The 14,535-nt window shown below is 39.4% G+C and overlaps 1 protein-coding gene across 1 annotated transcript in view; it reads right to left on the reverse strand.

Annotated features, from left to right (window-relative positions):
• The window catches only part of LOC119170539 (sialin), a 35,258-nt gene continuing 20,723 nt past the window's right edge, over positions 1 to 14,535 (reverse strand). The window contains exons 4-9 of the mRNA XM_075887159.1: positions 14,223 to 14,356; positions 10,602 to 10,745; positions 9,956 to 10,088; positions 8,363 to 8,518; positions 7,780 to 7,865; positions 1 to 6,418 (exon numbers count right to left, since the gene is read on the reverse strand). Coding sequence (XP_075743274.1) covers positions 6,206 to 6,418; positions 7,780 to 7,865; positions 8,363 to 8,518; positions 9,956 to 10,088; positions 10,602 to 10,745; positions 14,223 to 14,356 — 866 coding nt within the window. The 3' untranslated portion in view covers positions 1 to 6,205. The remainder of the gene's footprint in view (positions 6,419 to 7,779; positions 7,866 to 8,362; positions 8,519 to 9,955; positions 10,089 to 10,601; positions 10,746 to 14,222; positions 14,357 to 14,535) is intronic.

Genomic DNA, 14,535 nt, shown 5'->3' on the forward strand with positions numbered 1-14,535 from the left:
TTCTTTATGAGCATACACAAACTTTTATTTATCGCAAAATAAGTGTACATTCATAATTCAGAAAAGATGCACACCCCATTTAGTTTTTTTTTTTTTTACGTAAAACTCATTGTAGAAAGAACTGCATAAATGGTAAAGATGGCTCAACAAAAGCATACAATTAACAAACTCTCACCACAATTACTTTACAGCAAGGGTATACAAACGGTCACTGAAAATACAGTTAAAAATAGATGTAGCGAAACCTGATTTTACAAAGTTTCCATTCTAATGAAGAAATTTTGATTTTCCAACTGATAACCACTGAGCTCGCCATTATATTCACTCCAAACTAACGAACTAGCTTAACCAATATGCTGCTAAACTCAGTTTAACAAAGTTTTTTTCTTGAAATACATCAGCAAAAAGCAGTGATTTCCGTCCAATTTAGTGGATACAGGTCTTTCTTTGAGTGTGCGCTCTAAAGCTATCAAATCAAAATGTCCATCCTACTAACGGCCCTGCTTTTAGTTTGATGAGGCTGCGCACCACACCAATGTATGGAGCAACGGACTCAGCAGTCGGTAGCACTCCTACGTACTGGATGGTGCTACAGGTGGCGGTGGTTGGTTTTGTGGTGTCATGGCACTAATTGCCTCCTTGCCACTTTCTCTTTCGGCCTGTTTGTACATTTGCTTCATTCCTTCTCCGTGTCTCAGCACACTATATTGCTCGCCCATCATTGCTTCACGTGACCATCTTTCTGGCCAGAATAGCCTAGACATGGTGCCATCCATGCCTGGGTGACGTGGGAGGCTTCAGGTCAGGGCTGCCCTCACAGAATTTGTGATATGCACAGGAGTAGATTTGTGGCAAGAACAATGGCCTGGTGGATTTTGGTTGTGGTTACACTGGAATTTTAGGTTTTTGAAGAACCTGGAAATTTTTTTTTTCAATTTTATGAACTTCCTCATTCAACTAAATAATTGTAGCATCACAATCACTTCGTTATATCAGGTTTCAATTACATATACAAATGTAAATAGTCACAGCAAGGTAAAGAGGTAGAAAGAATTTCACTTATATTGAAAAACCATATGGCCATATTCTATGGCACGACTTGAGCTTTTCCATCTAAGCATAACTTGAATGTGCCAAACTGCTGTACAGTACCAGTAATCCAGTGATGTTTTCATGATACGCCCATACTGACAGAAATGTCTGCTTGTAATGTTAGTGTAAGCTTCATCGCAGCAACTTGCACAAACAAACCCAAGTGTAATGACAGGGATGGTTCGTAACGTTTGCCTGTGTGTGGTCAATGAAACAAACTATACGAGATGATGCAGGAGTAGTTCTCGAACAACATTTATAACAACAAGAGGCTCTATCGACTATCACAAAGACAAGCATATAAATACGGACATAAACTGCTTTAAGTCCAAGCAGCCACTGTTCTATCTACATGGCAACACGAACGCTGATGGTTTTGCTGAACCAACGTCTCAAGGAGGCAAAAGTCCATGCACAGCGACGCTCTTGTCCGTAGCGAGCTCAGGCACGCGGGTGGCACGTTTCGCGTGCAGTCTCAGCAGGAGCCAAGGCCTCCAACAGGCCTCACGTTAGTAGACGGCTTTCAGCTGTCTCACGTGGTGGCGGTGATGATGTGGAACCCGTCGTCCCTGTCATGCACGCCGACGTAGCAGGAGCCACACCCAGTGTCGGTGCCACTGCTGCACCCGGTGTCGATGCAACAGGTGCCACTGCCATACGTGCTACCTGTTGCCACGTGTCACTGGCTCGGCTTCTTGTCACCATCCTTCTCTTTCTCGGACACCCGCACAAACATTTCAAAATTCCGCCAAAGTTCACACGCACACGTGTTTACGCCACACAAAGCTCGTCCATGCATTACACCAAGGAATTAAATGAAAGTATTTAAAAATGCTCAGCAAACGTCTTGCGGCCAAGAATGTGACCTTGAGATTGTCTGTACAGCTCTAGTATGTTGAACAAGCCAGAACAGATTAATCTCGGGTTTGATTTCATGCACATTACAACTCATATACTACTGCATAAGCCTGTTATGAAAGTGCTGTAACATACCGCATCATTATAAACGCGATAGCGTTAAAGAGCTTGTTTCGCAGAAATTCCGGTGTTGGTGTCGGTGTTGGCATCCGAGTGGGGATCGAACCTGGGTTGTTTGCATGGCAAGTGGATGTTCTTCCACACGGAACCGCCTGTGCTTGTTAAACAGTGAAAAGAACTTCCTGAGCTTGGAAATGCAGTGAAAGTCGCTTTCATGCTTCACAAACACATGCGTCCTGTGCTTCACAATGCCACATGAAATATTGCAGTAATAATGCCTGGTACAAGATTCCATTTCCAATGGGCATTAGACTGATATGTGATTATCATAATGGATTCATGGTTTAAAGCCGGTCACTCACTACAGAAGGCATGCACGCTAATGCGCCTATTTTCTTAAGAGCACGTAGTCGGTGCATTGAAAATTCGAAAAGGTTTCATGCACTAAGTGTTAGAAAGGTGCACTAGGAACAAGATGTCACTATCGCGTTCAACTCCAAAAGTCGAAGCTCTAGGGTCCTCTAATTTATCTGCAGTAAAGAGAGTTAAATATATTCAAATTCAATGTACATATTAACCTGCATTGAAAAAATCGCGTGCATTTGGCCATGAACCTTGCATAAAGCTCGAACTACATTATTTTACATGAGCAAAAAGACAATAAGACTAATATTTTCCCAGGTGAAAATTGTGCAATAAGCTTTATTCACTCCTTTTTTTACTCCTATAGATATGGTATCTGTATGATACCATATCTATAGCTCCATACCATTACTGTACCACATCTGCACCTCATCTATACGTCAATACAGCAGCCGCATCTTTAGTAGTGATATCACAGATATATGTTTACACAAACTATTTGCCTTGTCAGAATCTTATTACTTGACTGGCTAAAAGTATACATAGCCACAGGACGTACTATACAACAATCTCTAAGATCATCAACAGAGAATATGTTCTAGTAAAGTGTGGCAGTTGCTGGCCTGTTGTACCATCAATGATAACAATTAAACACTGAAAACATTGGCAGTATTTCCAATAACTGCATTCGAAGTACAGAGTAAGCATCCAATAAAATAGATTTGTTTCAAGTCTGTATAAAAATAAAGCCACTTTTCAATGACAGTGAGTGCATGAGTACACTACACACTATAAAACAAACCTTATTTTGGGAGTCTTTAAAAACCTTACTTCTTCTGTAAAAAACATTACAGCAACTTGTGCTGAGTCACGAGGCTGGATCACAGCAGAGCTAGCGACCACCTTGCTGGTCCTGTCTTGGCTCAACTTTTACCCTTTCACTTCTCGGTTTTCCACCCCTTGGATATCACATATGTATACAGTACATGACTATCTTTGCTCTTCTCTTCTATCCTTCTTGGGCCTGTTTCTATTTTGTGGTGGCAACCAACAAACGAAGCAAAGAAGACGCCGTAGTTCTCCTCTCCATAACAACTAGTTCTCCCCTTGCCAACTCAGCTCACTCACCACGCCGGCAAGGATCGAAAGGCAAGAAGCGCAAAGAGACGAGAATAAAGTCAGTTGAGAGTTGGCATTCACGCTGTCCGGGTGTCTCAGCGACGTACCTGCGTCCGAACAATTCAGCGACGTACACGCGTCCGAACAATTTTTTTCCTATGTGTGTTTGTTTCTCTGTCTTTCTGTCTTTTTTTCTCTTTCTTCCCTTTCTTTCTATATCTCTACTATATCTCTTTCCCTCCTCACTCTAAAATCTGTCCTCCTAACCTTCACTTCCGCTACTCATTCTCTAGCTACACTACACTATACAAGGCTATGCTACCCTCTGCTAGCGTGCCTGGATAGCCAAATGGTTACGATGCTCGCCTTCGTATTGAGCGGATGTGGATTTGAATCTCGCTTCTTTGAGAATTTCTCTTCTCCTTTATCTTTCTTTCCAACTCTTTCTCCGTTCCCTTTTTTTCACATTTTTTTTTACATTGGACAGATCTAGGCATGTGTTCTGGGAGTTAAGCAGAAGGAAGACTATGAAGAAGAGGATTAAGAAAGCGTGTGCCGATTCATGATGATAATTTTCTATCTATGATACACGGCTAACCTCGAGAAACAGCCCGCAGCTCTGCTGTAAACAGATTTAAACGCACATAAGATGAATCTGGCCTCACATGAGTAGATCTTATGAACCCCGAACCAGTCACAGCAGTGTTATCGGGTGTAATGAAAAAATATATTACAAAAGGTGATTGATGCAAGTGATAAAATGCAGTGATAAATGGCATATTCGTTGTTTGAGTATTCACACTATGTAGTACACTATACCTAACCATCCAGCACTAATATATACGAAATATGGCATGCCAATCAACAGTTTACCAGTTCTATTTTTCATGATGCTCTAGCATGAATTCTTAAGTGAACCACAAACAGTTAATCTCATGAGATGCTCATACCCAGGCTTAAATCAGCAATATAGAAAATAGCATTAGTTTTTGGAAGAGTTCATAGGACCACATCTTTGTTAGACTGATGGATTGTGAAAATCCCAAAAGTTGAATGGAATATGATGCTTGCTAAAGTCTAGACTGGTAACTTTGTATCAGTCACCCCGTTAGATTGTGCTAATGTGAACCACACATCAACTTTACACTTGGTAAAATGACTAGTGTACATATAGATACATACTCATACAAGCAAGCTAATCTAAGTCTGCCTGTCTTCAGGCATAGAATGTTTAGAAAAACACCAAATGACTAATTTTATGCAGGCACACCCATAATAATTGGTAATTATAAAATACTATGTAAATACTACCCCATTGCTGCCTTATATGTGCGTGAAATTATGACACGCTACGTCAAACTCTGTTTTTTTCCTTCTTATTAAATTGTGTGTTGAAAGCCGAGAATTAAACCCAAAAGGTGAGAGCCAGTTAAAAGTAAATTAAGCAGTTGTAAAGGGTCTGTACCATGCAAATTTGATGCAGTGCCCTGCTTTGCATCACAGGTGTGAGACAAGTGTCAGGCACCATGACATGGCCAAGTGTTTTTTCTAACTGCAGGAAAACGACCAGGTTCTCACATCAAGTTCACTTGATCATGGCTGTGACACACAAAGCTTACCTTCAATAATGCTGCGCAGCTTGCTATGAAGCATTGTCAATGATTTCTTTGTAATTTCATCAGATTGATCAGCTAATCTAATTTATAAAATTGCAGGGAAGGAATTTAGAACAGCAGCGCTGAAGTATTTAACCTTCTTTGTAAATCTCTTGGTTTTCACCAATGAACTCAGCGACCATAAAGTCTATAGGCATACAGTGGATTACGTAACAGAGAACATCACAATAATAATCAAGATAAAGTATAATGCCTTAAATATTTTGTACACACAGAATGCTACGGTAGCTTCTGAAGTCCGAACGTTCTTAAACAGAAAAATGTCATCGAATTTGAGCTTGCTGTAGATTCTGAACACTGTAAAACGGAAAAGCATTCTTCTATACCAGGATACATCAGTTCTAAATTGGGGCATACAAAGCACATGACACAATACTTACATCTGTCAAGCAATATTTGTTATCCATATTGCACTTTATCTTTTCAGTGCTGAAACACTGCTAAAAGAGGAGGTACAAATATGTGCCTAGTGTACCACATGTACTCCATGTATATAATGAAGCACTGTATCACGTAGAATTTCTATGCTATTTTACACAGTCTTCCCAAGCACTCAGCACTGCTCCATCTATATCAATCAGCGTAGCACCATGGTTCACACGTTGGTAATTCTTGAATGATCAACAAGCAATTCTTTTTATATACAATAGATGTCATGGCTGACATGCAGCTCTATAGCCAGCTATGGCTGATTCTGTAACATTACATACAATGCCCTATCAATAATAAAAATTGCTGAGGTTTGGCTTAACAAAACCACTATATGATTTATGAGGCATGCCACAGAGGGGGACTGGATATTAATTTTGACCACCTGGCATTCTTGTGCATGCAACTCATGTGCACATAGTCAAGGCGCATGGGTGTCCAAGTTTTTTCCCCATCCAAATGTGGCTCAGCAGCATGAGCTTTAGCGGTGTGACAATCTACGTGTTATGTTACAATCGCGGGTGCAAACAGTATTATACGAGGACTAGTTACGTAGTTCCTGCACTTTTTAAGACAGAAATGCTGTCTTCTGCCTGCTCATTGGCGGGGAACAGAAGCGAGGACGAGTCGTTGATGGAGCCGCATGGCTGACGTGCCCAGGGTTCCACCTCGGCCTTGCCAAGTAGGAGGAATGATACTGCCCCAAAGACAACAACACCGGCGGATATGAAGAAGACCTTGTTCCACTGTTCGATGCTTTCCTGCAGATTTAATCCCGAGATGTTTGCAGCTTTCTATCTATTATTACATGCATACACAAAAAAATTTCATTTGGAGTTGACAAATTATCAGTGCACCACCTTCCGTCATGCCTAATGAAACATCCTCTATATCATCCCAATGAATCCGTATGAATTTTGCATAATTCTTAGAGGATACACATAGCGCAAAGAATTTCATTGAATTTCTCTAGCAACTTCACATACACCTCGTCGAATTGCAGTAAATAAATTCCTACAGAATTTTTCAATTGGGATACGAGTATGCGTATTCATGCGCTGGAAACATTGACCAGATTGTAGCTGTTCATGGTGGTGTTCAGTGCACTGCACGAATAAGTGTTTTTTTTTTTGGCAGAAAAAAATAATTCAACATAGTAGAAAACAGAGCAAGTAACGCCTGATTCAGTTCATTTATTTATTTATTTTTGTTATCCTCAATCGTCGAAGCATTACAGAGGAGAGTGGTTTACAACATAAAAAAGACAAAACAACAAAACAAAACAAAAGTAATAATATGAGGGGCTTAACATCCCAAAACCACGATATGATTATGAGAGATGCCGTAGTGAAAGGTCCCGGAAATTTCGACTACTTGGGGTTCTTTAACGTGCACCTAAATCTAAGCACATGCACCTCATGCATTTTCCCCTTCATTGGAAATGTGGCCGCCGCAGCAGGGATTTGATCCCGTGGCCTGAGGGTCAACAGCAGAGTGCCTTAGCCACTAGACCACGATGACGGGTTGTCTGGTTCACTTAATTAACACTACCTGTTATGAGCACAAAGCAGCTTATACTGTTTTACCATATAATTATGGTGCTCAAATATAATATAGCACTATTTGTTCTGATTGTTCCAGAGGAGCCATCTGAATCCTTGAAAAATTGATTCTCTAAACCTCTCGGTTTTCACCAATTCAAGGGTGCCATGTAAAACACAACGTGTCAACAAAAGGTGTGGGCAAGGTATGTGCACAACATATTAGCAAGGTGCACACAACCTAGTGCAAATGACAGAGAACAGAAGACAATTTTTTTGCAGTGTGAGATGATTCAAAATGGCCAGATAACAATGTAAACAAATTAGAAAAAAGTTTATAAACATGAAAATACTGATTCAAATCAGCCAGTCTAACCGGTTTGAAATTGTCTACAGTCTTATTCACAAAGAAAGCAAGAGCGCAGTTTCAAGTGACTGACAGCAGCAGTGGAACCCAAGCTCTAATTAAAATAAGCAGCATAATAATTCATAACTGGTATTATATAAAACACATCACTGTTTTTTTCTTAGTATTCAAACAGAAAACTACCAGTACTATAATGAAATATGCGTACACTTACACTGCTTTCCGTGAGGTAGCCAACAACAAGAGGGGTAAATATGCCAGCGCTGTTTGAAATACAATTGGCAAATCCCATAACAGCACCTGAATATTGATAAGAGAATGAGCATCGTTACACTTCTTCCTCACATGGGAAATCTACAAAATTTTAAACTAACACTGTTTCTCCTGCTCTGCAAATATTCATGCATATTATTTTGTTTTATGCCATGCACCACTTTATTTACCCTGATTATAAATAGCTAAACATAAAACTCAATCCTGCTTTCATTTTATCAGATAATTAAACCTGTTTACCAACCAGTGTATGCCTGCTAGCATGCTTCATAAAATGCAAATGAGCTAGCTTAAGGCGAGTGTGATGTAAGGTCCAAACAATCAATTAGGGTATATCTATTTTACATACTACTAGAAGCTGCTGGTGTAGGCAATGAATGGAGTAGGCAATAAGCTACAACAGTAACAAATTAATACATCTTCCTCTCATTTAGTGCAAGTTTTTTTTTACTGCTTGCTAGACATAACTAAACAAAGAAAAAGCAAGAAATCAGGAAATTGAACATGAATATATGCAAACTTACCAGCAAACTGAGCAGCAATATCTACGGGCAGCACACTTTCGCTGCCGTATAGTGCACCAGAAGACGTGGAGGCAACTAAGAGCATCGCAAAAGCCAACATCCAGTCGCAGCCCGCAAAAGTGGCGCCAATCATGCCTACAGCCTGTCCAAGCAATCCTGAATGCAAAATAAAAATGCGAACAGAGCTATCAGATGGCTGGGGTACAAAATTACGATCGACACAAAGCTTTCCAGCTGTCAGTGCCTCATTGATCACGCAGTTTAATATGCTCCAAGCATTATGCATATCTGCATTTATGAAACCTGACAGCTGTGAAATGATGAGTGTGCGAATTGTGAAACTGAATAGAATATGCATACCAAAAGAAAACATGCAGCTCTCTTAACGTTGAATTTACTATAGAATATTTTCACATTTCTGAAATGATATCAAATACAAAGCTATGCTGCAGAAACACACAGGCGGGGCTATCTATGCCACAAGGTGCACATTCAGAAACTGTCATTGCGTTCGTGGTTCTGTCTCTTGTAAACCTCCAATTATAGTGTCGTTATTCATTATTTATTAAAGAAAACAATATTTGACAACTCTGAATGATGACTTCTCAAATCAAATATGAAATTAATAAAATACAGGGCTGTTTTATTAATGCATTCAATATTTAGAATTTTCGCTTGCTTCTACGTAAGCATATTCACAGGCCAACGACGTCGTTGGTAGTTGGTAGTCAAAATATTTATTAGTGGTACGGCGACTGTTTTCAGCATTTGCTTATGGTCGCTGCACCACCATTGGCAGTTGTTGTTTATTGAAACTGCCAATGGCAGCTGTAAAAAACGCCAGAAACTTATGATAGATATATCAAATAGTGATTAGACAAACACACAAGTGGCACATACATTTGTAGAGACACGCTCCCACTCAAACTTGTTTGTATCTTTAAAAATCTTAAAAAGTGAAATTATTTATCACATTGTAATACTATATATATCAGTATTTCTCCACAGACAATTCCAAGGAGTTATTTAAGCTAAGAATTGTAGAGAATGGTTTCACTGACCTATCTCGTGCAACAAATGCCATCTTGCCAACACTTTATGTGCAGCTTTGTACAATTAACAAGAAAAAAATTGGGTTACTGAATTGCCAGAAAAAGCTGAATTAGGCTGAATGGTTCCTTCACATAGATGTTTTTCATACCTGATGTGGAAAAAAAAGGCACACACTCAGGGTAAGGGCTATTGTGGCAGAAACACAGATGAGAAAAACTCAAGGTAGAAGCATGGCACGACAGAAAAGAAAGGTATGCCACAGTTGAGGTAATTTTTTTACACAAATGGCTTTTGCAATCTCGACCCGTCATTGATAAGATGCTGTGCTCTGCAATCTTATGCATCAAGCAAATCTCACAGTACCTCTCAAATGGGCACTGCAAATTTACTCAGTATGTTTCACCGTATTATGATGTCCTATTTTGCAAATGTACAAAGAAGGTGCTATTATGTAATTGCTACAGCACTGTGGCAAGGGACAAGGCAAGTTTGGTAAATAAGAGAACTGGCTCAATGTTAGCAAAGCATTAGAAAACTCACCCACACTTTCAAAGACTTTTCTCACATTTGTCACTCCCAGAATTTCTTTCTTTCGCAAGTAATCAGCCAAGTAGCTGCTGCCAAGGCCCACGAGCAGCTGACTCAAGTAGACGCTAGCATTGAGAGATCCGTTCTGGAATTTAGAGGTGAAAGAAAGCGCGAGTGCAAAGCAGAATCCATCAATTCCATCACTCATACTTGGGAGGTATTTATAACATGAATACATAAATTACGCTAGGGATACCACAGATTGCTGTTCTCATTTCAACATCAGAGAGGGTATCTTTAACTTATTTTTGAGAGCTTAGCTTTATCTGGATGTTGTCAATATGTATGATAGCATCCCAGAATGAGCACTCTGAAAATACAGAACTTGAAAGAAATGTACTTGCAAGTTTCATAAACATGATAACAGTGGGTATAGCATGTACGAAAAGTATACTGCTTGTACGAAGTGTATACTAACACCTGTATCGGCTAACATCACACTGCCACTCATCTCGTAAGTCCGCACATTAAAGTAATCCAGCTTCTGCCACAGAATTGTGACATCTACTTTGGGAGATGTATGTTCAGTCTGTTTCTATTAAAAACTCTGCATAAGTACAGAGCGGACACTTGAGAGCAGCACAATAATTGCACGTACACTCCGGATGTTAAAGTGCAGTATGTCAGCTAGGTAGCTGGGCAGTTCGGTCAGCAGCGTGTAGAAGCTCCATGCTCCACAAAACTTGATCAGGACAATCATCCAGACAGCTCGGGATGTCACTATGCTTCCCCATGGCACAGACTAAGGGAAAGAAAAGCGAAGGATACAATGTCACTCAGAATGAGTAAGCTAAGAAGTGTACAATTTAAAAAAAATGATGCATGCACACATATCAAACTCGGTCCCATTTTTTTCTAACGAGGCAAGGAAAACAATAAAAACATAAGCATGCAGTAAACAGAACTCACTCTAAACACTGATATATATATAATGTTGGCAACTGTTTACATATATCATTGTTCACATGAACAATTAATAACTATGCCTTAGGGACTATGCCCTTAGTATGAATGAATTATAACATAAAGTAAAATGAGTGCCCTGAATGCGATGTAACCACGTGAAGGAAAGCTAATGCAACTGTTCATATGGTGCACATTTATATCCCTATGCATGCTGCTAAAACAGGAATAACAGAAAGAAATTTTCTATTAAGCTTTATACAATTTAATATTTATTGCATCTTTGTTATTCTTTTTTCTCTACATTCAAACACATGCATGAATTTACATTATATTCTAGACATTTGATGTATTGAAAAGCTGATTTACTGTATTCGACTTTATTTGTATAATGAATTTCCTTGTTTCCCTTCATATCAGCATCTCTGGCCAAAGATGCTACAAACTGCACATTTGGAATGCACTCATTGGCAGTGTATACACATATTCCTTCTGGTTCATTAAATTGGCTAGCCTGTAGAGGCCAACTTTCAAAGATATTGCAACTGAGTTTAATAGCGATGCCAAGTATTCTACACTACAGCTATCAAGAAAACACAGCTTTTAGCTAGTATGGCAATGCCATCTGAACAGTGTATGTTGTAATACATTCTTGATAATAATGCACCTTGATTAAATATGACGTTTGATGTTTGCAAGATTCTGGCTAATTCCAGCACAAATAGGCATAACTTGTTCTGGTCCGGCATGCTATCACCATAATTAAATAGCATAAATTAGCTGAAGAAGAGTATATGGCCACATAAAAGAATATACAACAGGCCAAGTTTAATTTCAATGAAACATAGAATATACAAAGCAGCATAAATGAGAAATGTGAACAGCGCAGATTGCCAATGCTTCCCAAGACATCACCAGAATAGTACTAGAGGGACACTTAACTGACTGCAAGACACTTAGAGTTTACCCAGTTTGCAAGCATGTACATTCTGGGTAGACTGAACTGTTGATATCTAATGCTGCTGATTTGATGAAGCCAGACACATGACATCCTTAAGACTTGTTTGTCGCCCTGGTGCCAGTGATGAAAAAATCTGTAAACAGGAGTTGTGTGCCCGAGCCAATGTTTCGAAAAGTGGACTTGCCTTCTTCATGGCTAAAACTGATTTCCTTAGCACTAGCCCGTACATGCTTCGTACCCTCTCCTCCATCTTAACAAGCAGGGGGAGAGGGCAACTGTGGATGCAGGGAGAGGGGGGCGCTGTGACGAATGGTGCGAGTGAAAAGGTAACTGGTCATCCGCGAATAAAAAAAAAAAAGAAGCAGAGGGGATATGGGGGTGTAGACGTTTTGCTGAATCGTGGTTGTCTGGGTTCCTGTGTAGTCTTTAGACGGTTTCCCCCGCCTTCATGACAACCTTTTTTTTCCCAAGACAAAAAGGAGGCAACCATGCACTTTCACAAGCAAACAAAACACAAACTACTACTGACGAAAAAAGACTGAATATTCTAAAAAAAATCTTTCACAAAGGTATACAAACTTGGAAATTAATTTGTGAAAAATGACAAAGCCGCAAAAGTGAGCTTTGATTCCCCTTATAAGTCTTAGGGGTCTTTTCACTGGCTGACAACCTTGAGTGCACAATGTGCAGACTATGTTCCATAACCCAACTGCCTTAGTCTTCCCTACCGCAACCACAAAAAGCTTCCAGGTGACTTCCAACGTGGGGTAACTATAATGCAACGTGAGAAAAAAAGAAAGACCAAGAAAAACAATATATTGCTGGTTTAACATGTTCTATTTAAATTTGATATCAACCACATTGTCCCATATGCCAGTCTCCACTGCCTTATCAAAAATGCTGCAGAATATCCCATAACAGTGCTGTGAAAAAAAAAAATCAGCATTTGCACTTGAGTGCAAGAACAAAAGGTACAATGCTTACTTACTTCAAATCTATGTGGAAAGAAAAATATATATAATAAGAAAATCGATAAAATGATAACCTATGGATGCCTATAATATCTGTGAGAGCTTTGGCCAAATACTAGAAATCATTTAGGGGAACGCAGCATGGGCACGTTGATGATAAACCAGTTTAAAATACTTAGTGCTGTGGTCTGCAAGCATTCCAAGTCATGTTTAACTATTGTTCTCAGAAGGCTGCAAATTAGCTCTGAAGATGACATAAAAAGAAAAGATTAGTGTGCAGCTGCAGCTGAACCCTCATCCTGTGTCCTCGTTATTTCCAGAAATATTTACCTGTAGCATTATTTATGGCTGCTGTTACTCATAGGTGTAGTAACGTGTTAGTAGTACAACTGTAAACATCAGTTAATTACAAAAAAATGCAAATGGCCAAAATCTAAACTAGTGTGGTGTTCTTTCGCAGTGTCCAATAAGAAAGCAATAGATGTAAAATGTCACTCTATGCACAGTGCTGTTAGATACAATAATCTGTGTGTTGTACTGTAAAGCAATACCTAAACTCTGAGGCAGCCCTACCTACGGTAATAGCTTTAGAGCAGCTCAAATGCAGTTTAAACCCTTTATAGGAGACATTTATATAGGAGATGAATGTAGTAAAATACACGTTCATAGGAAAATGCATAAATAGTGCCCTGCTTATAAGAGACATTTCATATAAAAGACAAAAAAATTACTGCCCAGAGCATACCTCTTATAAAGGGGTTCAACTGTACTTAATTTTCTTAATCTACAGGTGTGGTCAATCAGCGGCAAGCTGTGGCTAAAGTTCTGACTTTATCTTTTCCCACTTAAACTTTGTTCATTGTAGAAAGTGTGTTACAGCTGAGAACCATTTGGATTAGCACAAAATGAGATGTTGTCTGTGTTGTATACAGGGATTTCTTAACTCCAGCCCCAAGAAATAGCAACAAGAAAATATGTGGTGGGACCTATAAATGGCCATGTCCTTCAGTAAACAAGTAATAGCAGTGAATAATTCAGTAGATGCACCTGCGTTTACCCAAAAAAGTTCACATTGTTAATGCTTCATGTCAATATGCTCAAGTTACCACTTTTAATCTGAAGCATGTGGCATCAAAGTTTCATACGAGAGGTACAGATCAGAATATGTGTCCTGTATTCAGCAGAGGTAGCCAGAATGCAACATGATTACAAACACATAAGTTAACAAAGGCATAAATGTAAACATTAAGTAGTATTTGGTTATGCACGTATGCTATAAAGATCGACGGGGCACTTGACACCATATGTGGAGTGCTTTTTAACCATGCAAAAATGAGCAGAATTTTGAAGCAGCGTTGGATACCAGTATGGTGAAATAACTTACCTTGCGCACAGCAAATGTCGCATCACGTGATTCTATGATGTACTTTTTCTCCTCTTCAGAAATGAAGTGATGCTTTTCTGGCGTGCCAGATGCAAGAAGAACCCAAAATACAAACCACACACAGCCTAAGAGACCTGCGAAGCCAAAGTTAGGCACATCATACCAGGTAAAAATATCTATGTGTTTATGTCTGCAGTCTATTGTAATCTAGGACGAATTTTAGCTGCGAGGAAAATAAAGCCTGTATATCTCATGTCGCTACTAAATTATATTGAAGGACGCAGCTTGCTGCTATCATTACTACAGAGTGAAA

This window comes from Rhipicephalus microplus, chromosome 2 (assembly GCF_043290135.1).
Source record: "Rhipicephalus microplus isolate Deutch F79 chromosome 2, USDA_Rmic, whole genome shotgun sequence".
Taxonomy (NCBI): Eukaryota; Metazoa; Arthropoda; class Arachnida; order Ixodida; family Ixodidae; genus Rhipicephalus; species Rhipicephalus microplus.